Source organism: Pan paniscus, chromosome 16 (genome assembly GCF_029289425.2).
Source record: "Pan paniscus chromosome 16, NHGRI_mPanPan1-v2.0_pri, whole genome shotgun sequence".
Classification (NCBI taxonomy): Eukaryota; Metazoa; Chordata; class Mammalia; order Primates; family Hominidae; genus Pan; species Pan paniscus.
Genome location: NC_073265.2, coordinates 89,841,849 through 89,869,023, shown reverse-complemented (window position 1 = coordinate 89,869,023; position 27,175 = coordinate 89,841,849). Strand labels below are relative to the sequence as shown.

General features: G+C 47.1%; 1 protein-coding gene across 2 annotated transcripts in view; it reads left to right on the top strand.

The window, feature by feature from the left end:
- Positions 1-27,175, top strand: part of ADAMTS17 (ADAM metallopeptidase with thrombospondin type 1 motif 17) — a 376,073-nt gene that overhangs the window by 72,859 nt on the left and 276,039 nt on the right. For both annotated transcript variants that reach the window (XM_034939509.3, XM_034939508.3), the window contains exons 5-7: positions 6,416-6,499; positions 7,215-7,372; positions 14,782-14,825. In XM_034939509.3, the coding sequence (XP_034795400.1) occupies positions 6,416-6,499; positions 7,215-7,372; positions 14,782-14,825 (286 nt within the window). The remainder of the gene's footprint in view (positions 1-6,415; positions 6,500-7,214; positions 7,373-14,781; positions 14,826-27,175) is intronic.

The window sequence follows — 27,175 nt, the reverse complement described above, 5'->3', positions numbered from 1 at the left end:
GTGATGCTTCTGGCTTTATTATTTTTGCTTAGGATTGCTTTGGCTGTTCTGCCCCTTTTTTGGTTCTATATGAAGTTTAGAATAGTTTTTTCTAATTCTGTGAAAATGATGTTGGTAGTTTAATAAGAATACAAGCTACAGGGTGGGAGAAAATATTTGCAAACTATCTGACAAAGGTCTAACATCCAGAATCTATAAGGAATTTAAACAGTGCAAAAGCAACCCCATTAAAAAGTGTGCAAAAAACATGAACTGACACTTCTCAAAAGAAGACATACACACGGCCAACAAACATGTGAAAAGATGCTCCACATCAGCAATCATCAGAGCAATGCAAACCAATACCACAAGATACCATCTCACACCAGTGAGAATGGTCATTATTAAAAAGTCAGAAAAATAACATGCTGGCAAGGTGCAGAGAAAAATGCTCATACGCTGTTGGTGGAAAGGTAAATTAGTTCAGTCACTGTGCAGGGCAGTTTGGAGATTTCTCAGAGAACTCAAGACAGAACTACCCTTTGACCCAGCAACCCCATTACTGAGTATACACCCAAAGGCATAGAGATCATTCTGCCATAAAAACACATGCATGCATATGTTCATTACAGCACCGTTCATAATAGCAAAGACATGGAATCAACCTAGATGCCCATCAGTGGTAAACTAGAGAAAAGAAAATGTGGTACATATACACCATAGAATACTACACAGCTGTAAAAAAGAACAACTCACGTCCTTTGCAGCAACATGGATACAGCTAAAGGCCATTATCCTAAGTGAATTAATGCGGGATCAGAAAACCAAATGCTGCATATTCTCACTCATAAGTGGGAGCTAAACACTGGGTACATGTGGATATAAAGATGGCAACAATAAAATAGTTACAAAAATGGATAAGATACAGTATTTGATAGCACAACGGGGTGACTATAGTCAGTAATTGTATATTTTAAAATAACTAAAAGTGTAAATGGATTGTCTGTAAGACAAAGGATAAATGCTTAAGGTGATAGGTACTCCGTTTACCCTGATGTGATAATTATGCATTGTATGCCTGTACCAAAATATTTCATGTACCCCATAAATGTATGCACCTACTATGAACCCACAAAAATTAGAAATAAAAATTTTTAAAAGGTGGCAGCAGACACTGGGGACTACCAGAGAAGGGAGACAGGGAGGGGGGCAAGGGCTGAGGAACTACCTCTGGGTACTATGCTGAGTACCTGGGTGATGGGGTGATTCGTATCCCAAACTTCAGCATCACGCAATAGACTCACGTAACCAACCTGCACACATACCCCTGAATCTAAAGTAAATGTTGACATTATAAATATACATTCATGTAGACCTACCACGAAAATAAAAAAAGAAATGAATTAAAAGCAGAGCCTGGAAGAGGTATCTGTACACCCGTGTTCACAGCAGCATTCCTCACAGTGGCTGAACGATGGCAAAAACAGCCAAGGTGTCCATTGGCAGATGGGCAGATAAACAAAACGTGGGGTGTCCATACAATGGAATATTATCCAGCCTTAAAAAGGAAGGAAATTCCCACACATGCCACAACATGGATGAACTTTGAGGACAGTATGCCAAGTGACACAAAAACACAAGTGCTAAATGACTCTGCTTACATGGTAACTGCAGTGTCCAAGTCATAGAAACAAAGTAGAATGGGGGTTGGGTCGGGGGCAGGGGGAGTTAGTGTTTCGTGAGTATAGAGCTTCGGTATTGGAGGATGAAAAGAGTCCTGGAGGTTAATTGTACAATAATGTGAACGTAATTAACACTACAGGTAAGTACACGGTTGTGCACTAGTGGGTGAGATGGTAAATTTTATGTTCTGTTTGTTTCACCAGAAATACAAAACAATTGACTGATTCTACTCAGATGGATTTACTGGGTACTTAGTGTGTGCTAGGGGCCCTTGTGTCCTCTGCTGGGATAGAGTGGGGACCACCGGAGGTCTCATCCTCCGGAGCTCATGCAGTAGGAACGACAGACAGCATTCAACATGCAAATCAGTGAGAAGGAAAACCAGAGCATGGTAAGTGCCCTGCAGAGAACCAGGGGACAGCAGTGACAGGTATCAGGGCCACATCTCTAAGAGGAGTGAGGTGGCCTTAGAGGGGAAGGTGTTAAGCCAACATAAGCAACCAGCCAGTGGTGGTCAGGCTGGCATTGGAGAAGCACAGAAATAGCTGGTTGCTTGTGGGTGATGGGGAGGGTGCTGGGGGCACAGTGAGAAGCGGGCAGGCCGACCTTGCAGGCGGGGAGACCAGGGTGTGGAGAGCAGCCTCATTCCAGGCAGTGGGAAGCTGCTGCACGGGCTTAAGCAGAAGAGGGATGTGGTCCGGTTAGTGTTTTAAAATATGCTTCTGCCTGCCCTTACCTAGGGGAATGGAGTTCGGCTCCTGGCTCTGTGTCCCTGGCAAACCACTCACCTGTGCAGGTACATGTAGAGGGCGAAGCCTCCATCGGGCCGGGCGCCCAGCAGCACTCTGGCCCCGCAGTTGTGGGTTTTCCAGATGTGCTGTGCTGGTTTTGTGTGTACATCATGTGATTCTCTTTTGGTTGGGGTGGCGGTGACACGGGAGCAGGAATATTTTAAAGAATAAATTGCAGACGGAAGCAGGTGGTGCTGATACCAGAAACCGTGGGTGTGGGCAGCCAAATTGGAAAATGGGGCAGTTTAACAGAGCTTTGGTTGTTCTTAGCTTCCTTAGCGACCGTGGAGTGGAATGAAAAACCTGAGCTGTTCCAGGCAAGTTCTGTTTGGAGGGAAAATGACATCAAATTTACTCAGTTACCATGTGGAAGAGACAAGCCTCTCTCTGGTGACCAGCAAGACTAGCATAGTGCTAGAGCACTGGCTGGTTCCCACTCTCCGGTGGGTGTGGAGCGGGGTGGGGAAGGAGCACTGTTCAACACAGATGACCTGCCCACACCCAGGGTCTCTGATTCAGTGGGGGCTGGGGTGGACTCCAGAATGTGCATTTCCAACAAGTGCCCAGGTCATGTTGGTGCTGCTGCTTTGGGGACCCCACTCAGACACTGTGCTACAGAGCATAGCTTTCTCCTGTTTGGGGGTCTTAATAGCAGTGTATGCAACCTGACAGTGTCACCCACAGGTCCCTGTGTGGCTCTGGGGGGAGGCCTTGGGTCACACAGGTAAGTGGTGCCCTTGTGAAGCCCAGCCTGGCGTGGTGAGCAGCTCCTCTCCTTGTACCTCCAACCACGGCTCCTTCTCTGGTCCCTGTCTGCCCCTCCCTTGCCGTGTCCCCACATTGCCTAGCCAGAGAAGCCGTAGTGTGCTGCAGGCGGCAGGTCCACCCTGCTAGGCCCCTAGGCTGCCAAGGAAATGTGACAAACGCAGCCAGGACTGAACACTTGCTGGGATGCCGCCAGAGCTGGACGCCGGAGACCGAATTTCCAGATGCTTGGCTGCGCTGTTCCCTCCCCAACCAGGTGTCTCCCTAAACATCATATAGCCGTTGCGTCCAAGACTTCTCCTGAGCATGAGTTTCCATGGGAAAAAAAAGAAGACGAGACTTTGTTACATGTCTTTGAGGCTTGTGCCTTGTGTTTTGTGGCTGTCGTCGGATTGTCACCTGGCTCGCCTGGCTTGGCACGGGACCTCAGTTGATTCTGAACATGCGCCTTGCCCTGTGCTCTGAGCCTTGTCAGAGCCTGTGGTCGGCACCTGGCAGGTGACAAAGTGCTTGAGCTGTGTTCAGGCCTTGGTACCTGCTTTCTTGGACGTCAGTGCCCTAGTTACATGTCAAGGGGAAATTTCTTCTTACAAGGCTTGCTAGAGAACATTATTTAGAGCATGAAGCTTTATTTTTTTAATTCGTTAACTTTGTACTTTTAATTGTAGTAAAATACACTTAACATGAAATTTACCACCTTAGCCATTTTTAACTGTGTGGTTCGGTATTCTTAGGTTTGCATTCCTGTGCAATCAATCTCTACAGCTTTTTTATCTTGCAAAACGGAAACTCTGTACCCATTAAACACCTTCCCATTTTTGCCTCCCCCGAGCCCCTGGAACACGAAACTTTCCCATCCCCCTTCCATCTCTCACCTTTTTAGTGGCATTTGTTCCAAGGGAGGCGACTGAGCTTTGGGCTAATGGTGTATGGAGTGCATGTGGCTCTGAACTGTCATCAGCCCGCCAAGGAGAAAATGGGTGATTTTGACAAGGGAGCTTGTTCCTACAGTTTTGTTCTTCCTGAAACTTGCACTGTTCCTTGCGGTCTTTCCTTTTGTGGCATATCAGAATATGACTGAGGACTGCTTTCTCGTGTTACTTCTTTAAATCTGTAGTATTCCTTAATGTTTCTGGTTTTGACTGGGGTTGGCGTGACAGGCAGTGTTTAGATTGTGCCGTGCAATCTCAGTGAACACTGTGCAACTTGAATTTTCTCCCTCATAACTTCAAGTTTTCATTCTTTCTAATTTTCATGTTTTGAACTGAAATTTACCAGTTTAGATCCAATTCTGATGCTGAATATTTTAAGGAAAATTTGAATTACAGCCATTGGATGGTTCTCGAACTATCAAAACAGGAACGAGTTAGGTGCCTCCCCCGTCCTCCCCCAGGCTTGGGGATAGGACATGAATACGTGACTTCAGAACTGGCTTGTGGAGGGTCCAGTATTAAGAAAACAACAGCTAGTTGTTCTTGAGGAAAGGAGATTTTGGAAATTGCAGAAGTGAGAACAGAACAACTGAATGTGTTCTATTTTTCCTTGTGTGAAAGAATATTACGTCACACAAAGATAGGTTTTTTTTAACTGTAATAATGGTTTTCAAAGAGTAAAATTCGAGCAGTGACACGGCTGATTCCTTTGTCACGGAGATGCTCAAACACTGCGTGCCTGGCTTCTAGCGCTTGTGGGCTGGGTGCAGCCGTGTTGAGCGGCTCCACTCGGCCTGAGTTGACCCTGGTGATGCTGTCTACCGTGCTTATCGCTTGCTGCTGCTGCTGATGTATTGAAAACGTGAACACAGCACCTGCTGGAGAAAGTTTTAATGTTCCTGCTGGAAAATTCTCCCTCCTGGGTTATGTCTATAGGTAAAAAACCAAGTAGAATATTTAAAAGATTCTCATTCTTGTTCCCTCCAACCTTCCATCTGCCACTACCTTTACTATGCTCTCCGCGTACCTCTCGCAATCCTGCTTTCTCAGCGTTACGGCAAAGGAACTCGGCAGAGTCATAATGACCTGGGGCTCGTCAGCTGCAGGGGGCTTTTTCCATCCATGTCAACTTTGACTCCTTCGCCTTATTCCAGGTTTTCCTTCTCTTCCTTTTGAATCACTTTCCTGTGACTGCTTGATGTTGAGGTCCTTACAATTAAGTTCTGCAACAAGACATGCAAAATTGAGAAAGATAGGTCCTTTTCTGTTATTGCAATTTATTTCAGTGACAAACTTTGGTTACAATGGGACTTGAGGGAATAAAGAAGGAATGTGGACCTTTTGGCTGGACAGGGCTGAGTTTGAATCAAGCCATTGTGACTGGCTGTGGGTCTCACGCAGGTGGCTTTACCTCGGTGAACTGGTTTCTGTGTTTCCCAGCTGAGAGTAGTGGAGATGCCAGCCTTGGTGGGGTGTGGCAAGGGTTAGCAATGACACAGGCTGGCGTTCAGCAGCAGGCATCTGTCTCCCCCAGCCCCTTCATGAAGGTCGCCTTAAACCCCAAGCATGAAAGCCCACAATGGAAGTTTTCAGCCTTCTGCCCCTTCTTTTCTTCAAAACCACCTTTCGTATGCGTGTTTTTTTTTTAACCAACTATATCCAGCTTAGCTTTATCTATATACATAAGCATACTGTATATGTATGTTTGCACACGTGTGTATGATTCTACAGGTTTCTCTTATATACATTTTTCTTTTGGCAAATCCATTTTTAAGGACATTTTTGTCTTTCCTGGACAACCTTTTAAATAAAATCTGGGTTATGTTTCTCACATATGTATTTTTTGTTCCAATAAGACTTGATGTATGGACACTGACATTTGAATTTCACATAATTATTCTTTAGTTTTTTTTTTTTTAGTACTGGAAGAGTACAACCTATATTTTTAATATTGATTTTTAAATTTGTTATGAATGGAATTTGTATTTTAGAACAATTTTAGATGTACAGAAAAATTGATCAGTTAGTACAGAGAGCTGCCATACATAGTTTCCCCATTATGAGCCTCTCATATTAGAATGGCATGTTTCTTGTAATTAATGCACCAATACTGATACAGTGTTATAAACTAAAGTCTACACTTTATTTCTATTTCCTTATTTTTACATAATCTCTTTTCTGTGTCCCAAGTTCCCATCTAGGATACTACTGTATTTTTAAAACTTTTTATCTTTATATCTTTATTTCTTTTTTCTGTCTTGATAGGTATACAATATGTTTCAGCACCAGAGCCTGGGGATTAAAATTAACATTCAAGTGACCAAGCTTGTCCTGCTACAACAACGTCCTGTAAGTCCCCACAGGCACCTTTCAAGCATGCAGAAAATGTGGCTGGGCTGGAGCTTCCCAATTGCTGTTGAATGCTAAGCCGGGCTCCAGGGAGTTGCTAGTCTCCGTCACTCTCTGTGGCTTTGCCAGTGTGAGAGGAAAGCCGGCATCAGTACTGGAAGCATGGTGTGAGGGTGGGCTGTTGAGAATCTCAGGGAACCCTAAGCAGTGAGCCCACACACATCCACCTCTCCTGGAGGGTCTCGGATGGAGTCTCTAGGATAGTGCAAAGCTTGATGGCAAGGTCTCTGGCATTGTGGCTTCCCTTCTGAAACTACATTAGAGCTTCGACCCCAGTTTGGGTTCACGGCAGCATCATTTTCTGGTCTTTCAATGGAGCGCCTTCCCACATGCTGATGTTACCTGCCGAGTCAAGCCATCACCATGAGACTGAGGGAGCATCGCTTGGTTTGGGATACTGTTCTGTTTGCAGAAAAGAAGATGCTTTTTTAAAAACAACATAGTCTTCACTTGCACCTATATATAAGGCCCCTGATGGTCTCTCTGGATCTATGCCACATACCCACTAGCATCAGGCTTTTCTTCGAGGGCAGTGAGTCATCAAATGATGTCTCAGTGAGTGACTGCCTCCACCTTAACGTCCTTGTCATAGTCTGGATATAAACTCTGGCCCCCCAGGCGTTTGTGTCTCTAACTGTCCTCTGACTTTTTTTAGGCTAAGTTGTCCATTGGGCACCATGGTGAGCGGTCCCTGGAGAGCTTCTGTCACTGGCAGAATGAGGAGTATGGAGGAGCGCGATACCTCGGCAATAACCAGGTTCCTGGCGGGAAGGACGACCCGCCCCTGGTGGATGCTGCTGTGTTTGTGACCAGGTAAGATGGGATTTGGCCTGTAGCTGACATGTGAGAGGGAAAAGATGTTTCCCTTCAGAGAGGAAATAGGCATGTTGTTAGGAATTCAGGCTTGGAAATCAGACCTTGGGCCACCTGTCTGGGTTTTGGTTTCCTCATTAGTAAGTGGGGGTTAACGGTGGTATCCACCTCTGAGGTAGGTACGATGCCTGGGCATGTAGCTGTGTCCCTCTTTGTCCCTCCTCCATTGTCACATGGCATTCTCCCTGCCTGTGACTCTGTCCAGACTTCCCTCTTCCTATAAATATAACAGTTATGGGATTTGGGCTCACCTTACTCCAGTGTGACCACATCTTACCTTGATTCTACCTGCAGTGACCCTTTTTCCACATAGGGTCACATTCACAGGTACTGAGGGTCAGGACTTGGACATTTCTTTTTTGAGGGATACAACTGTTGTATGTCATTGATGTCGATGTGGCTATATCATTTTTTTCTTACGTTTTCAACCCTCTTTGAGAACACTGATTTTTCTTTGGTTGCTTTACTTTAATAACTTAAACAAAATGTGTTACATGTTCATACCAAAACTCTCCCTTTATAAAATACACAGAAATATTCCTTAATAACTTAATCCATTAGATTAAAAATACCAGCTTTTTATTAGAGTTGCTAAGAATATGTCAACTTTGAATTTTAATGACTTTTTTTAATTTAAAGAAACTACTTCCCAAATTGCGTGCTTGCTTTTCCAACTCTGTGAATTTGGAAGTAAAGTTGTGGAAGGGAGAACTTTATCGTATCTTTAGCTTGGGGACAGTTTGTTTCTCCACAAAAAGGTTTTTTGTTTTGTTTTTTTTTTTTTTTTTTTTTGAGATGGAGTCTCCTCTGTTGCCCAGGCTCAAGTGCAGTATGACGCAATCCTGGCTCACTGCAACCTCTGCGTCATGGGTTCAAGTGATTCTCCTGCCTCAGCCTCCTGAGTAGCTGGGATTACAGGTGTGTGCCACCACACCTGGCTAATTGTTGTATTTTTAATAGAGATGGGGTTTCACCACATTGGCCAGGCTGGTCTGGAACCCCTGACCTCAGGTAATCTGCCCGCCTTGGCCTCCCAAAATGCTAGGATTACAGGTGTGAGCCACCACGCCTGGCCATCCACAAAGAGTTAAATCTCACTTAACATTTGGTTTTGAGTCAAGAAAGGCTTTTGGTTGCATTTCTCAGGCCATGTGCTGCAAACTCTGAGCCCCATGACGTCTCAGTCATCTGGGGAAGTTCTGTGACCCCAGCCCCAGACACCGGATGGTGCAGCTTTCGTTCCTTTCAAAAATCCCAGAATAAGCCGGGAGCGATGGCTCATGCCTGTAATCCTAGCACTTTGGGAGGCTGAGGCGGGCGGATCACCTGAGGTCAGGAGTTCGAGACCAGCTTGGCCAACATTATGAAACCCCATCTCTACTAAAAATACAAAAATTAGCTGGGCGTGGTGGTGCACACTTGTAATCCCAGCTACTTGGGAGGCTGAGGCAGGAGAATTTTTTGAACCGGGGAGGCAGAGGTTACAGTGAACTGAGATCATGCCATTGCACTCCAGCCTGGGTGACAAGAGTGAAACTCTGTCTCAAAAGAAAAACAAAAACAAAAATCCTAGAATAGACACAATGCCACCACCCATTGCCAAATGGATGCCTGCTCACTCTTGTGGATGGTTCGTCGATTGCCAGCCCTGAGTATGCTTTGTTACACATTTCACAGTGTGCTTTGTAGCGTGCCAATCCCTTAGGAGAACACTTGCTGCTTCAACAGGATATGATTAAATATATAATCCATATATAAGCTCTATCATAGACAATCAGTTATTGAAGAGACATTTTAGAAAAAGTCTGTCTAATAATTCTGATTGTCTATGACATGGCTGATGTAGTAGCAGGCACCAGGGACCAAGGGATGAACATGACCTGGCTCATGCTTTTGACCTGGACTTCCCACTCCAGTGAGCACTGGGAGCCTCCAGGCACCACCTTCCCCAAGAGCAGTGGCTGCCCACACTCACTGGCCAGAGGCCGCTGTTGCTCAAGGCACTTTGCAATGGCATTTGGGGACTGTGAGGCTTCCTGTAGAATACCCTGGGTGCCGCAGCATTCAGGTTAAGGGTACCATGATTTGAGAGTGGATTCGATTTAGGGAGCAAGCAAGAGTCCTTGGGAACCGTGTCTGTGCATGATCATAAGTAAATGGAGCTGATTTTCCAAATGGTAATTATATTTGGTCTGAAAGACTTTCCTAGAGAGGAACTCTAAACAACGTCATCTGTGGAATATGCAGCTAAACTCCCAGGTTTCTACTTTGAGAAGAGTTTTCATAAATACTATGGAAAATCTATAGTTTCTGGTGTTTTGCTAAGAAATAATTAATGGCTTATGGTAATTTTCCCTACATTGGAAAAAGTTTTCTCTCTTTCCTGCTGTTTCCTTTCATTGAGTGGAGAAAGCACTTGTAAGTGGTCTGCATTTGGGGATAAATAGCATTTTTTTTCCAGAGGCAATAAATGTCACCAAGATGACTGTTGACAGGATGTCTGTATTAGCCCTTTTACAAGGAGACATCAGCAGTCATGACGCACCCTCAATGCAAAGATGCTATGAGTTAGACTTTCTTTTCATTTTTCACCCTCCTAACTTAGCACAAAGGAAATATTTTCTGTAAAAATCTTCTTTTCTATACCTCAAACTTTTTACAATGGCTACTGTAAAACAAAATGATATGGTTTTGCTGTGTCCCCACCCAAATCTCATCTTGAATTCCCACATGTTGTGGGAGGGACCTGGTGGGAGGTAATTGAATCGTGGGGGCAGGTCTTTCTTGTGCTGTTCTCGGGATCGTGAAGAAGTCTCACAAGATCTGATTATATAAGGGGGTGTTTCCCTACACAAGCTCTCTTCCCCTGCCTGCTGCCATGTGAGACGTGCCTTTCGCCTTCCACCGTGATTGTGAGGCCTCCCCAGCCACGTGGAACTATAAGTCCATTAAACCTCTTTCTTCTGTAAATTGCGCGGTCTTGAGTATATCTTTATCAGTGGTGTGAAAATGGACTAATACACAAAACAATGGGAAATAACAAGTGTTGGAAGACTGTGGAGAAATTTGAACTCTTTTGTGCACCATTGATGGGAATGTAAAATGGTACAGCCACAGTAGAAAACCAGATGATGGTACCTCAAAAACTCAAAACTAGAGTTACCACGTGATCCCACTTCTGAACCCAGAAGAACTGAAATTCAAGATAATTGAAAGCAGAGACTCTGATATTTGAACACTCATGTTCACAGCAAAATTATTCATGACAGCCAAGAGGTGGGAGTGACCTATATGTCCATTGATGGATGAATGGGTAAACAGATATGCTGTATATGTACAAGGGAATATTACTCAGCCTTAAAAAGGAAGGAGATTGTGACACGTGCTACAACATGGATGAACCTCAAGGACAAATACTGCATGATTGCACTTACGTGAGGTACCTACAGTAGTCAGATTCGTAGAGATAAAGAATGGTGGTTGCCAGAGGCTGGGGAGAAGGGAGAATGGGGAGTTATTATTTCATGGGTACAGAGTTTCAGTGTGGGGTGATGGAAAGGTTTTGGAGGTGGATAGCGGTGATGGTTGCATGACAGTGAATTTAGTTAACATTACTGAGCTTTACACTCAATGGTTAAGATAGTAAATTTTATGTTCATGTATTAGCACAATAAAAAAATTCGTAGTAAAAATGTTCTGTTCTAACTAAACACATAGGAGAGGGATCCTAATTGCATGGGAGTGGTTCTGGATGAGGATGCTGGGGGCATGGGCAATGTCCTCATCCAGGTACAGAGAAAACAAGATTTTGTCAGCCGCAGGCTGCTGGGCTCTGGATGAAGGATGCATTTGGCGTCTTGCATAGCTGTTAGCTGTTGCCAGCCCGGGAGCCTGAGCTTTCTTCTGCATTTTGGGCTGACGCCTTGAAGCTACATGAGCAATCACGGTCCCTCTCACCTGCTGCTGTGGAGCTGCTGGACTGAACAGATCAGTGCACGTCCCGTCTTCTGGGTCCTCGCAGATGTTAAATTGAAGATCTCCTTGAAGGACGGGGGAGGCCGCACTGGAGTCGGGCAGGAAGCTGAGTTGGCCAGGAAGCCTTGTATAATAACTAGAGGTAGAGAGCTGCAATTCCCTAGGTTGGGATAATAATGGGCTGATGTTTTCACAGGGAGATTGGGTGCGAGGCAGCTGCTGCCCTGGAGAAACTGTCCTTTCCTCCCACCGTAACCCGAGCTGAGGCTGCACGGGCCTGGCTGCGCTCAGGGGCCAGCTTCCAGGTCCTGAGCTAGGACGGGCCAACGTCAGAATTTCCTCCCGTTTAAGGTTCTTTTTTCACCTTCCGGGCTGTGGTCAAGCCGGACAGTGTATTCTCCAAGACATTCCCTGACAAACAGGTGGCTAGATGGCTGCCGTGGAGGACGTGAGCATGACATGTCTAGCAGGAGCTGCTGAGCCAGAAGCGGTTGAAGCTGGGTTTTCTGCAGCTGTGTCTGGGACTTGGAAGAACCCCTGAGTGGACTGGGCCTGGGGTCACACGGAGCCCACACAGAAGCCAGGGCTTAGGGGGCTTCAGCACCTGGGAGGGCTTCACCTTGGGCTCCACATCTGACTCAGAAAGCCGAGAACGCAGAGAACTCCTTCCTGAAGTCGAGAACTCCTCCTCGAGCCTGGGCCTGTGCTCCGGGTGAGAGTGCGTGGGAGACGCCACAGCAGACACAGCCGGCCTGAAGCTGCACCACCAGGATCCCTCTGGCCAGACCTTCCCCTCCAGCATAATACCATCTAACTCCTCGGGGCACCCTTTCCTTCACCTTCTGCCAGGGGACCCTCTTGCCAGGCTTTGCGCGTGGTGAAGCCTCAGCAAGTATCCATGGAACTTGGTGTTACGCTCCCAGGCTTCCCACGCTCGTGAGGCCGTGGCTGCTGGGTAGCTTGCAGGGCCCCTTGAAAGGGTCTGGAAACGTCAGTCAACTAATAAAAGAATTTATTAAGTCCCAACTGTATGCCTGGCTGTGAGTTACGCACAGAATCAGCTGTGTAACTTGTGGTGCCCCATGCAAAATGAAAATATGGACCCCGCGACAGCAGAGTGTTAGCCCAGGGCATGGGTCAGACACCCACAAAGCCAGCCCTGTCATGCAGATCCAAGTCAGCCTCGAGGAATGCACCTTGGGGTTTCAATGGATGTAGGCGCTGGGAGCCAAGTCTAGCCCTCTTTTCATTCCTGAAGTGAATCCTACAGTCCCTGCCTGGGGGTTTGACATGAGTTGGCAGTGGGATGACATAAAAAGTGAGTGCCCCTGATAATGAATGGAACAGAGCCAGGTTCCCTGGAGATAAAGCAGCCCCTGCAGGCAGATGGCTTGCTTCTTCTCTTCTGAGAAAGGACCTTGAACAGGAAGGATGGAGATTCAGATTCGGCTGACCTTTTCAAGACAGGCCTCTAAATGAGTGTGGCTCTCCCTCCCTGAGCTGAACACACCCCTTCCTCCAGTGAAGCAGTGGGTGGTACCTCGGGGTCTGTCATTTGAGACTGCCTGTTTCCCCCCAGGGCAGCCATTGGATGGGAGAACGCGGGGAGGTGGAGTCCTCCTCAGCCAACAGGGCTGGCTCTCCCCAAAATGGCGCCTGCCTTGGCCTTGGCCTGGGGCTTCACTTCTCTTCTGTCAGACTGAGGCCTTGGTCCCTTTCTCCCTTTGCCCAGCTTAGACGATGGGGCAAAGCTTTAAATATGTCCGGTTCACAACTCTGAGAAACCCTGGAGCAAGGTCCTGGGCCAGCTGTGTGTGTGTGTGTGTGCGTCTGTGTGTGTGTCTGTGTGTGTGTGTGTCTGTGTGTGTGTGTCTCTGTGTGTGTGTGTGTGTGTCTATGTGTGTCTTTGTGTGTGTGTGTCTGTGTGTGTGTGTGTGTGTGTTGCTCAAAACACGAGAATTGGGAAGGGTGCTGAATGTTGGGCTGGGGCTAGGTAGGTATGGGGCCAGTGAGCACACCTATGGCTCTAATTTTATTTGCTTTCCCCTCTGCCAGTGCTGCTTCTATCGCCTATTGCTTCATCTTCTAAAAGGGAGTCTGATGGAAAAATCAAGTCACTAGGCCTTTTCATCTCTTTATGATATTCCTTCTCCATTTCCCTGAAGGTTACCTTGGTTTTGGAGTGAGGTTATGAAAAGTGTGGATCTCAAGCGTTCTTTGGGCCCTGAGAGAAGTTGGGCGTGGGGCCTGGGAGGGGCCGTGTCTGGGCCAGGTTGTGGCTCCTCAGCCGGCTGAGTCCTGCCCCAGCCAACCCTCTGTGGTTGATCCCTGACCATGGAAACTTATAAAGAAGCATAGGAATGATCCAGTATTAGAAAAGAAGAGCCTAGACCCCTGGTTTCCCCACAGCAGGCCAGATGAACCCCTTGTACTTGCAGAACCAGGGCTGGACCAGGTTTCAAGCATCTTTGCTGTCTCACTGGTCCACAGATACCACCCACCCAGGGGATCCTGGGGAGCTTTAAGGAATACAGCTTTTTTCCTTCAACTTTTAAGTTCTGGGGCACATGTGCAGGATGTGCAGGTTCATTACATAGGTAAACATGTGCCATGGTGGTTTGTAGCACAGATCAACCCGTCTCCTAGGTATTAAGCCCGGCATCTGTGAGCTATTCTTCCTCATGCTGTCCCTCTCCTTCACCCCCCGTCCCCCGGCTGGCCCTGGTGTGTGTTGTTCCCCACCATGTGTCTGTGTTCGCATCGTTCAGCTCCCACTTACAAGTGAGAACATGTGGTGTTTGCTTTTCTGTTTCTGCGTTAGTTTGCTGAGGATAATAGGCTCCAGCTCCATCCATGTCCCTGCAAAGAACATGATCTCATTCCTTTTTATGGCTGCATAGTAGAGGAATACAGTTTTTAGAAATGACTTTTTGTTGTCTTCTCGTGAAAGCAATACATGGTCATTACAGCATCAAAAACCAGTTGCTGCCCAAATAGAGTAGCTTGGGGAAGTAGAGTAGCTTGGGGAGGCCACTGCAGTTGGATGCTATTGTCTGAGAATTGTCTCTGATCAGTGACTTGGCAAACATCTTCCAAAACATTTTCAGCTGCTGAAAGGAGTCCTTCCAGCAACTGTTATGTATAGAATAGTTCATCTGTAAAAGAAGGTTCTCGTGTAGGGTAAGTGGACCTACCCCGGGAAATGTGGATGGATTACTGTTGCCAAACGCTGCTGTTTGTTATCATTCGCTGTGGCCTGTGTCCACTGGAAAAATAACATTGCAGGATGACTACTTGAGGTTAATTCACAGTGTTTTCTTCTCCCATTCTTGGGGATACTGCATATACCTGACGATGGCTTTTTTATTTTTTAGGACAGATTTCTGTGTACACAAAGATGAACCGTGTGACACTGTTGGTAAGTTTAGAGTTGAAATAATAATCTAAGGGGCTGATACACCCTGGGAGAATCTGGAGACTTCCTGGTCACAGTGGAGGAGCTGTCCTCAAACAAGCACTGCACATTCTGTTGCCTTCCTTCCTGTAAGTTGGTCTTTGACTTTCCTTTTTTTATTTTCCTGAAATGTTTTGAAGTTATTGATGGCAGAAGGCATCTAGATGAGGGGTCATTAAGGAAGCTATGAAGAGTGACACCAAGAGGAAAAGCCACCAGGCCGTTCCAAGGGGTCTGCAGTTGGGGGTGCATTTGGCTCTGAGCATTTTGGTCACCCAGGCAGGAGAGGCAGCCTGCTAAGTTACACAGTTGTGGTCATGAGATGGAAGCTTAGCAGTTTGTTCTCATGCATGCACATGACCTTTATTGAGCTTTACCCTAAGAGGTGAAGTGTGACTGTAGATTATAAGACATGCAATCTCTTCCACCTGCCTTGGTGCCAGGCCACTTGCTTTTTAGTGACTAAAGACAGCACTGAAAGTGGCATGCAGTGCTGAGAAAACACCCTTTCCTTCTTCACCTTCCCCTCCTCCTCTCCCTTTACCTCCCTCATCTTCCCTTCCCCTCCCTCATCTTCCCTTCCCCCTCTACCTTCCCCTCCCTTATCTTCCCCTCCCCTTCTACCTTCCCCTCCCCCTCCACCTTCCCCTCCCCCTCTACCTTCCCCTCCCCCTCTACCTTCCCCTCCCCCTCTACCTTCCCCTCCCCCTCTACCTTCCCCTCCCCCTCTACCTTCCCCTCCCCCTCTACCTTCCCCTCCCCCTCTACCTTCCCCTCCCCCTCTACCTTCCCCTCCCCCTCTACCTTCCCCTCCTTCACCTTCCCCTTCACCTGCCATTTTCCTTTCTCTCCCGTCCTCAGTTATGTCTGGTTTGCTCTTCAGTTCTCATGGATTTCAAATGGAAACCATTCTTTGAGTGTAGGCACACAGTGTTTGGTTAATACAGGCACAATGCCAAGGGTGTTTCCAGTTTTCCCTGCCATAACGCAAACCTTTGTTCATCGGGAGGCTGAAATATAGTATTGCATTGCCGGAATCAAAATTGTGAATCATGTATGTTTAGAATTGTAGTAAAACCGAAGAAAACAGTATAGGTGTGAAAAATATATAATGTTATGAAATTCACATGTTGAAAACCTGGGCTTCTGGTGGAGCCCCAGCAGTGGGTAGCCCCGAGCCTTTGTTCTGGCTCTGCCACGTGCCAGCTGGGTGGCCTTGGATGTGTCTCCACTCTGGTTTCTTAATCCATCAAATGATCACTTTGGGTTAGGTGACTCACAAGACCCTTCAAAATCTAATATAATGATAGCTACCATTCATGTCACATTTTAGAGTTTACAAAATGATTTTTAATATATTACACTTCATCGGTCCTCTAACCAGATCTGAGAGCGAGATGTCAAGAAGCAACCAGCCAACTCCTCCTGCTTTGTTATTTGGGGGCTGTCTCCATGAGGGAATTGCTAGACAAAGGCTGTGTGAAGTATGCTTCCCTGGAGTGCTGGCTGACACAGGCCCAGGTCAGGTTGGGGCCATGGATACTTGTACCGGCTGACCTCTGTCTGTCAACAGGGCTGCCAGGCATGTGCTGTTACTAGGAGTGGCTGCTCTTTCCTGGGGTTCACGGGTCAGGCTTGGCCACAGTACCCATGTCCGGGGCGCCTCTGCTCCGTGCTCCTCCTGCTTCCTGGCTTGCCCCGTGGAGACATAATCTCTCAATCGTGTGGCCTTTGCCTGTACTTCTCCCCTGGCAGCCCCTGAGCAAAACAGAGCCCAGCTCTGGCCTCCAGGCTGTGTGTCCTTCAGCACCTGGCACTGGATTGAGAGGCTTGGTCACTCCTGTTGGTTGGTTGGTTGATTAAATGAAGAACTGAATGAATGAATGAATGAATGAATGCAGGTGAAGGGACTCCAATGCCAGTGTTCATTAAAACAGTGTATCCAGTGGTGTGGTTTTCTTCCATAGGATTTACAGCTAGCTTTCCGTTTCTTTTGAATATATAAAAGCTTTCTCTTTTGATGGGAATATGCCATTAATTGTGATTATATCCTGTGTTCAGGCCCCTCGTGAAGAGCAGGCAGCTGCTTCGAATCAAGCATCTTCTCCTTTCCTAAGCCACATCATCATACCACTTTTTATTGGTTTGCTCGGGCGCCATAACAAAATGCCACACAAACTGAGTGGCTTTAACAACAGAAATGTGTTGTCTCACAGATCTGGAGGCTGGAAGTCCTAGATCCAGGTGTCGGCAGACTTTGCCTCTCCTGAGGGCCTCTCCTCTTGGCCGTAGCTGGCTGCCTTCTCCTGTGTCCTCTTGTGGCCTTTCCTCTGTGTGCGCACCTGCCTGTTCTCTCTCCTCCTTATAAAGGACGCCAGTCATACTGGCCTAGAGCCCCCACTCTGTGACCTCACATAACCTTAATTAGCTTTTTTTGTTGTTGAGATAGAGTCTCGCTCTGTCGCCTAGGCTGGAGTGCAGTGGCACGATCTCGGCTCACTGCAACCTCTGCCTCCCGGGTTCACGCCATTCTCCTGCCTCAGCCTCCTGAGTAGCTGGGACTACAGGTGCCTGCCACCACGCCCGGCTAATTTTTTGTATTTTTAGTAGAGATGGGTTTTCACCATGTTAGCCAGGATGGTCTCGATCTGCTGATCTCATGATCCATCCGCCTCGGCCTCCCACAGTGCTGGGATTACAGGCATGAGCCACTGCGCCCGGCCAACCTTAATTAGCTTTTTAAAGGTCCTCTCTCTACCTATAGTCACATTGGGAGTTAGGGTTTCTACATAAGAATTTTGTGGGGATACAAGTCAATCCATAGCACCGCTCATTTGATACTTTGTCACATGTTACTAGGGAGCATCTTATGTCCTCATATCCCTTCCCAGGTGCATGCATCTCACTTCCTTAACAAGAAAGTCTTTTAATGGTCGGGACTGGGTGGAGTCACTGTTCTTCACGTGACAGCTGGTTAGCTGAGGGCAGAACCAGCCTATCTCCTGATCCCCAGTACGTGTTCTTTCTAATACCTCAGTGATTTTCAGCTTCTCCAAGGGAGCTGATGCCTTTTTTTCTTTTTTAAAAAAATTAAACGTATATGGTGTTTTATTAGTATATGTTTCTCTTAATGTGTCATATTTTGCTTGTACAGATGATTAAGCCAGTCAGAACAATGGGATGATTCGATGAACAGAAAAATGTAAAAACTGGGGTTATGGCAGTGGTATATTGATCTCAGCATCCAATTTATTTATGGACTTTAAAATATTTTTATTTTGAGTAATTATACAGTCATGATCATTGCCAAAAGAGTACAGAGAGGTCTGTTGTACCTATCACCCAGCTTTGTCCAGTGGTAACATCTGACATAACTGCAGTACCCTCTCATAACCAGGAGATGGGTGGACCCGATAGAGTGAACTAGACTACAGCTCTTAATCAGGCTTCACTGGTTTCTGCATGCACTCATTTGTTGGTATGCTTTTGTATAAAGTTCTGTGACATCTTATTACATGGGCAGCTTTGTCCATCCACCATGACAATCAGGAACAGAAGTCCACGGCGGCTGAGATGCCCCCTCGGACTGCCTCTTGAGAGCCACTCCCTGCCACCCTCCCCTTCCCTAACCGCTGGCACCCATTTATCTGTATTCCATCTCTATGATTTTCTCATCCCAATATCAGTTTATTTTTCAAATTTTGTTTTGATTGCGCAGAATGGAAAAATAATCTGAGTCATGTAGATGCATGCTTGCCAATGCTAAGAGATTTTCAACAGCTGCCTTGAAACCTCAGGGTCCAGCTCGAGCGTGAGATGCTGTGTCTTGAGTTCTGTAGGAAAGGAGCTGTCTGGTACCTCGAGATAACTAGGAAAGCTTTGGGTTGCCAGTGTTGTGTAATTTGGTATATAACAGCGTTTTTTTGTTGTTGTTTTGATTAGGGTGCAGCTCACATATATGTAAAGAGGGCAAAACTTGATGGATTTTTAATTTATGCTTATACTCATCTTTTTTGGCTCAATCTGGTATTTATTGAAATCATTTTAAAGCAATATCTTGAGTTCTGTTTTAAATCGTGCTTTTTTATACTGTGGTAAAATACACATAACATTTGCCACCAGAAGCATTTTTAAGTGTGCAATTCAGTGGCATCCAGTACCTCCACACAGCTGTGCGGTCCCATGCCTCTACTCTTGAAACCATAACTCAGATTGAGGTGAAGAAGGCGATCAGCCCTCCAGTTCCTTATGGCCTAACCCCCACCCTCAGTAGTCCCCCCAGGGTAACCTGTTATTGTTAAGTGTTTTAATGAGTGTTTTTAAAATAGTTTAAAATAGATTTCAGATCTCAGTTTGAATGAAGCATTGGAATAAACTCTGAGGCGCTGCGAGGTTTGGGGCTTCCGTAAAAATACTCTCCTCTGCATCAGCCCATTTGTCTCCACTGCCCAGTCTACATTTCTGATTGTGAGGAATGAGCCAAGGGCACCTACCGGAAGGGGGCTGCCGCCAGGCTGGGAGACTGGCTTGGAACACAGGCAGCACCTGGGGGAGCTCCGGAAGTGGGGAGGCCACTGACATCACATAGAAGTTAGTGGCAAGGCCTGTCTGGTCCATGTGCCACCACGGCTGGGGAGTGACCTCCATCTCCCCCCAACAGCCCAGGGTCCTGTGGTCTGCCCCTCCCCACCCCACCTGCACTGGAGTGAGGGAGATTCTGGCCTTTGGGCTTCCACAGGAGAGGCAACAGCACCTCTCACGAAGAATGCATGTTGAGGGTAAAGCTTCCCAAAGGGGATCACTGTGCTTTAGCCAGGCGGGAGGATGAATGCCAGACAGCCCAAGATGACCAATGCCCACTGCACCCTTCAGATCTTTCGGTGAAGATTGAAACACAAGGCTTGCATCTCTAGGCTTCACAGGGGTGCTAGTGATGTAGGCAAAGTTGGCGTTTCCAAGGCCCTGATTCTCCTGAGCCCTGCAGTGCAGAGGCCTCACCACACTTCTCTATACTGGGTGGATTTGAGTGGGCAGATGAATGGGCATGCTTTCAAAAAGTCACACCAGGTCCAGGCGTGGTGGCTCACGCCTGTAATCCCATCACTTTGGGAGGCCGAGGTGGGCGGATCACGTGAGGTCAAGAATTTGAGACCAGCCTGATCAACATGGTGAAACTCTGTCTCTACTAAAAATACAGAAATTAGCCAGGCGTGGTGGCGGGCACCTGTAATGCCAGCTACTCAGGAGGCTGCGACAGGACAATCATTAGAACCTGGGAAGTGGAGGTTGCAGTGAGCCGAGATCGCACCACTGCACTCTAGCCTGGGCAACAGAGTGAGACTGTCTCAAAAAAAAAAAAAAAAAATTAACACCAGAAGGACCCTTCCTCCTTCCCTCCTGGCACCGATATGGGCTTCTTAGGCTTCGCTGGAATGGGAAGGATAGCAAGGATAACCCCCTTGGGAATTCTGATCTCCACGTTGGAGGAAGTCACTGTAAGGCAGGAGGATCTGGAACAAGCCACCATCCCCTCACTGAGTGGCCCCCACTCTGCACATGTCAGACCTTCTCTTTGTGGGGTGTGCACATTTCCTCTGTTGAATTCTTCATCCAGAGCTGTCTGTTTTCCAGCCACTGTTGTGACATAGGTGCTGTCCTGGGTGAGAAGAGGGAGGTGACAAGATGGGGACTTGGCAGAGGTGAGGTCGTGCCTGCCCTTTGCGTTCCTCTTCCAGATGCATACCCTCTGGGCCTCTCTCTGGCAGTGGCTGAAGACAGCAGCCGCTTCTCTCCAAGCCTGGCTGGCTAGGCAGGTGTCTGCGTGTTGCTCAGTGGATGTGGAGCATTGGTTTTCTCCTACCCGTGCCTCCAAATTGAGCTACGGTGGTTTTTGTGCCAGCCTAAATCAAGCTAGTCTTCTTTTTGCCCTTTGCTTGGTCTCCTAATATTTTTTAATTAATGGAAGGGCCTCCCTTTTCGTTGTCCAGTGAGGGGGAGGGGTGATCCTGCAGGAGGAAGTGGAGATGTTCCACCGTTGCAGGCTGAAGGCCGGGTTGATGCTGTGGAGGAGCTTGGAGTCTGGTCTGTGCGCTGGGCCCCAGCGGCTGTGGCTTGAGGGTCCCATGGCTTTCCCTGAACTTGGGGGGAAGGACACCCTCCTTGCGTCACCCCTGGCACTGGTACCACAGTCTCTCATAGGTTTGGGTGGCCTGAGGGGAGGTTGGTAGACGTGCCCACTGCCCTTCGGGTGTGAGGAAGAGCGTGTGGGTGGAGGAAGTGCGGGTGGGGGATATTGCTGGCCAGGACGGTGGTGTTTGGGAACAAAGCATCGGTTTTGGAAATCTGTGTCAGGCCAGCCCACCATGAGGCCACGAACCCAAGAGGAGCTGGGGAACTGGCAAGAGGTGAGGGGGAGTGGGTGTGGGGAATGGACGGTGTTGTGTGCTGGACCTGTTGAGTTTTTATTAATTGAATGTGTCAAAGAGGAAGAGAAGCTGTGAACCCTGTGATGTCATCAGTTAGGTAAGAAAGAAATGCCACTTTTTATGCATAAACACAAACATATGAAAATGGGCCCATCTGACGGTGCTTCGTCCCTTCCACATTGGTCACCATGTGACCCTTCACTTATCCCAGCCCTGGCGTCCTCGCTGGTTGGTGTGTAGAGCCCTCTGGGGAATTTCCGTCACAAGTGAGCCAGCGTTTTCTGTGTTACAGTGGTGTTGGTATGTCTTCATTCTGTGAGGATGGTTTTGGGTTGTCAAAAAGAGGTGTCAAAAGTGTTCTTTGCTGGGTGAGGCTGGCAAGTCGTGTTTGAGATACAAAGATACAAATCAAGTTTTACTGGCTAGACCAGCTCTTGAGTTTCTTTGCTTCTTGGGGCTCTCCTATCTGCTTGTTCCAGTGTATTGTTATTCCTTGTAAGCTGACAGAAGGCAAATTTCAATTGTGCTTCCAGACTGTGTGTTAGAAGTATAGTCTCCAGGCCAGGTGTGGTTCATGCCAGTAATCCCAGCACTTTGGGAGGCCTAGGTGGGTGGATCACTTGAGGTCAGGAGTTCGAGACTCGCCCGGCCAACACGGCAAAACCCTGTCTCTACAAAAAAAATACAAAAAATTATCCGGGTGTGGTGGTGGGTGTCTGTAATCCCAGCTACTCGGAAGGCTGAGGCAGGAGAATCGCTTGAACCTGGGAGATGGAGGTTGCAGTGAGCCGAGATTGTGCCACTGCACTCCAGCCTGGGCGACAGAGAGAGACATTGTCTCAAAAAATAAAAAATAAATAAATAAATAAATAAATAAATAAATAAATAAAAGGGCAAACCACTTGAACAGATACTTTACATATACATGGATGGCAAATAAACTTATGAAAAAATAATATCACTAGCCTGTAGCAAAATGCAAAATTAAAGCTATGATGAAATATGGCTATGGAATGGATAAAATACAATAAAAAAAAAAGTGTAGTCTCCAGACATTGCCTCCGAGGGCAAATGACTCCTTCAAATGAGTAAGCTCTGAAGTGGCTTTGTCCTCACCTAGGACCCATCTCACTTTTGGGCCCCGTTCTGGGCTTATCCACACTATGTCGTTGGTGTCTACTCTGAGAAGGTTACAAAGGGGAAGGCTTAATTACATATTCGTTGTTCCAAATTAGACAACTTGCAGTCTTTAGCAAATTCATCTGTTTGTCAGAGGCTACCTTGGTATTTATAATTATGCTTTTGACCATATTCTTTGCTTTTTGAGAGGTTTTATGAAAGGTTTCAATTTTGGGAATCAAGTATGCTTACATCTAGCCATCAAGAGTGCAGAAATTTTTGGCAAGGTTCATTTTCATCATAGTATTAAAAAATAGACCATCTGCTTAAAAGACTTAGGAAAGTCGCATGCTATTCATTTTAGGGCTTCATATCCCACAAATTCAGCTTGGATTTCTCGGCTGATTGAGTTGCCTGGAAAACAAAAAAGTGGAGGCTTTAGGAAACTAGTTCCCTTTCTCACAGGTTTAGCTTTAAGCATCCGTAGAGTATTTCCTCCGGAATGCCAGTTAGGTTGTGTCTGATCGTTGGAGAGGATCTGCGAAAGACTGTGTGTAGGAGCTGTTATGCCTAAGAGAACAGAAGAGGACAAGGACTGGCGATCCCGAGAACATTCCTGCCTTGACCTCTGTGTGCTTGCTCTGTGCACCACTTAGAGATAGTGACTGGGGTGAATAAACATGTAAGTGATGCATGTGTCTTACCTACACACAAATACGAGACACATATGTACACACGTACACACACACCTTTACGCTCATGCATGCCTGGGGTGCATGCACACACATGGAAGTGTGCAGTGTGTGTGCTTCCCATACCTTAAGGCCTGGCGAGGCTCCATCTATGCCTACAAAATCTGTAAGTTCTCTACCATCGCTTGTTAGATCCTTCCAAGAAGATCTGTCTGCCCTGGGAACAACAAAATAAGATCCCACTGCGGGAGGTTTGTGTTTGAGACTTGGCTGGAAGTCCACACTGAAACCAGTTGCCCCAGGGGACCAAGTTCAACTTTTCTTGTTCTTCCTGCCAGGGTTGTGTCTAAGGTTACATAATGGCTGAAATACATTAGAAAATGGTGAAAATATGTAGGTATGTTTTTGCATGGGATGGGCTTCTACCAGCCCTTTGGAGATGTAGAACCAACATTTACTTTGGAACTAGACAGAGACCAACAAAACGCAGGGCTGTGCATGAATGCCTTTTGGGCTGGAAAGCAAGAGGGCTGAGCAAGCAAAGCAGCTCCCCTTGCAGGGTTTCCAGCCGTGACCTTTCAAATGCAGGCCCAGAGCCCCCTTCATTATTCTGACTGGGAAAGTAAGTGTCCTGTAAGAGTGTCCTTCCTTGAGGTGGCTGGTGAGTACTTTCCCAGGCCCCTGCCTGCGAGGGGATTCTGAAACAGACCTCCCTTCCAGGTTGGCAGCTGCAAACCTGCACAAGATATTGATGACATTGGTGTCAGTCCAAAGCCCACTGCCCTGTCATTCTTCCACAGCTTCAGTGTGACAAGAGCAGAAGGAGTGTCTCTTGTTCTCTCGGTGTTTCTGTTCCTCATGGCCGAGGAACACCTCATGGCAAGCTTGGAATGCAGTTGCATGCTCCATTGCCTTACAGTGCAACTCTTACTCTAGTCATGCAATTGGGAGTCAGCCTGACCCTTTATTGGGTTTGTTAGAAACAAACCAACAAAGCCCTCCCCGAAAACATGAGGGGGAATAGAATCGTAAATGGAAACTAGGCCTTGAAGTGATGCCTCCTCTGTCACTGTGAGTCCTGAGGAGCTCTTAGACCCTGTGTGCTGCCTGTTCATAAACAGCCTCTGCACTCGGCGGTGCAGGAGAGGCAAGGAGAGCAGGTACCATCTGTAGCCAGTGCCATTGAAACAAGGCTCCTGCTCCTGCTCCGGTTGGAACAAGCCGAGGAAATCGCAGGCTGAGAGCCAGGGAAGGGCTGCCTGTACAGTGGCCCTCAAGGTCCTGTTTACCACCTGCAGGGGCCCTTCCTCTCCATGATGAAGGCTGAGCCCATCACCAGGTGCCACCCATGAGAAGCGGGGACAGGCATGACTCTTCTTTATGAAACCATCCGATCTCATGAGACTTATTCGCTATCACCAGAACAGCACAGGAAAGAACTGCCCCCGTAATTCAATTACCTCCCACCAGGTCCCTCCCATGACACGTGGGAATTATTGGAGCTAGATGAGATTTGGGTGGGGACACAGCCAAACCGTATCAGTAAGTCACTCAAGGACAGTGGTGGACAAGATTGGCTCTGCAGTTAAACCTGCATTCGAATCTTGCTTGTCCACCACTGTCGTTGAGTGACTTACTGATACGGTTTGGCTGTGTCCCCACCCAAATCTCATCTAGCTCCAATAATTCCCACCTGTCATGGGAGGGACCTGGTGGGAGGTAATTGAATTATGGGGGCAGGTCTTTCCTGTGCTGTTCTGGTGATAGGGAATAAGTCTCATGAGATCTGATGGTTTCATAAAGAGGAGTTCCCCTGCAGAAGCTCTCTCTGGCCTGCCACCATGTAAGATGTGACTTTTCTCCCCTTTGCCTCCCGCCATGACTGTGAGGCCTCCTCAGCCATGTGGAACTGTGAGTCCATTAAACCTCTTTTCCTTTATACCTAGACTCTGGTATGTCTTTGTTAGCAGTGTGAGAATAGACTGATACACTTACCTCATATCCCCTGCTCTGTTTTCTCATCTGGAAAATGGGGATAATAGTATCGAGGGTTGTTGTGAGGGTTAAAGCGGATGGCTAATCACACTCATTAGGATGACCACTTTCATTTCATTTTGTTTTGTTTCATTTATTTTCTTTTTTTTTTTTTGAGATGGAGTCTTGCTCTATCACCCAGGCTGGAGTGCAGTGGCAGGATCTCGGCTCACTACAACCTCTGCCTCCCGGGTTCCAGCAGTTCTCCTGCCTCAGCCTCCCACGTAGCTGGGATTACAGGCATGCGCCATTACGCCTGGCGAATTTTTGTATTTTTAGTAGAGATAGTGTTTGACTGTGTTGGCCACACTGGTCTGGAACTCCTGACCTCAGGTGATCCACCCTCCTTGGCCTCCCAAAGTATTAGGATTACTGGCGTGAGCCACGGCACCCAGCCAGAATGACCACTTTCAGAACCAGAAATAACAGCTGTTGGCGAGGATGTAGAGAGATGGGAACCCTTGTGCACTGCTGGTGAGAATGCAAAATGGTGCATCTGCTATGGAAAACAGTATGGTAGTTTCTCAAAAAATTAAAAAATATGATTCAGGAACTCTACTTCTTGATACACTCCCAAAAGAATTGAAAGCAGGGACTCAGATATTCGTACATCCATATTCATAGCAGCACTATTTACAATAGCCAGGATATGGAAACATCCCAGGTGTTGATAGAGGGGTGAGTGGATAAACAAAAATGTGGTCTATCCACACAATGGAGTATTACTCAGCCTTCAAAAGGAAGGAGATAGTGACACATGCTATAATATGGATGAACCTTGAGGACATTATGCTGAATGAAATAAGCCAGTCACAAAAGGATGAGTAGTGAATGAAGCCACTCACTTGAGGCACCTAAAGTGGTCAGATTCATGGAGACAGAAAGCAGGATGGCAGTTGCCAGGAGCTGAGGAAAGCGGTCATGGGGAATTTGTGTTTAATGGGCAGAGTTTTTTAGTTGAGGAAGATGAAAAGTTCTGTAGGTGGACGGTGGTGATGGTTGTACAACAGTGTGAAGGTACTTAGTGCCACAGAACTGTACACTTAAAAATAGGTAAGATGGTACGTTTTATGTTATGTATACTTTCCATAATTTTTTTAAAGAAGTAAGATGACAGAGGGAGCAGTGTTGTGAATTTTATTTTCTAACACTTCTTTGAGATTTTGTCCAAGAAAAATGATCAGGATGGGAGAAGGACAATTCCCAGCAAAGGGGCTCCTCCTGCCTTCTCCCCTGGGAGGCGAGGGAGGAGTGATGAGACACAAATAGTGCAGGGTTTGAGGGTGGTGTGTGCAGGACGGGGAGGAGAGGTACCGCCTAGGATGGGAGAGGCTGCAGTGTGTGGGAGAGGATGGAGAGAGGAGGGGGCATTTTAAGAAGTGTCACCAGGGGGTGAATTAGAGCCCTTTGAAATGTTCTTAAGGACATGCCAGTAGAGATTAGGGTGCCTTTGCAAGTTTCTTTTCTGGTTGCTAGGCTATGCATCTTTGGCTTAAACTCCAGGGCCAGATTGGACCGTGCGGGCACTGAGACTTACTGAAGTTACCGCTGATGTTTTTGGACAACAGACAGTCCTCATTTGCATCTGGCATTAAAATCACCGCTTTAGAGTTGAGCCAAGAGTTCGTTTTCCCAGTGACTGCTCGGCCGCTGGACTCACGGTGTAAAGAGCAAAGTCAGTCATGCCGAAGCCATTGCGCGCTTGGAATTAACCACAAGGGCAGGATGCGAGTGACCCTCCGGAGTCAGAACTGCAATTTGAGGGAGAATGTTTGTTTGTAGCTTGCGTGTTTCAGGCAGTCCCCCAGGCTCCTGTGCTCTTTGTGAGTTCGTTAATTTGAAGAACCTTAAACCCTCCCTTGTGAAATCTCAGGTTGGCGCTGAGTTTTTACCCTCAATTTCTACAGATAAGCAGCGTAAGTGCTTCAGGAACGGGAAGGAAGGTTATGTCAGGGCGATCTGTTGGGCTGCTCTACCAGAGACCGAATCTGGGCCTGGCTACTATTTAGGACTTGAGTTTAAGCAACCTTCGGAGTTACTGGCA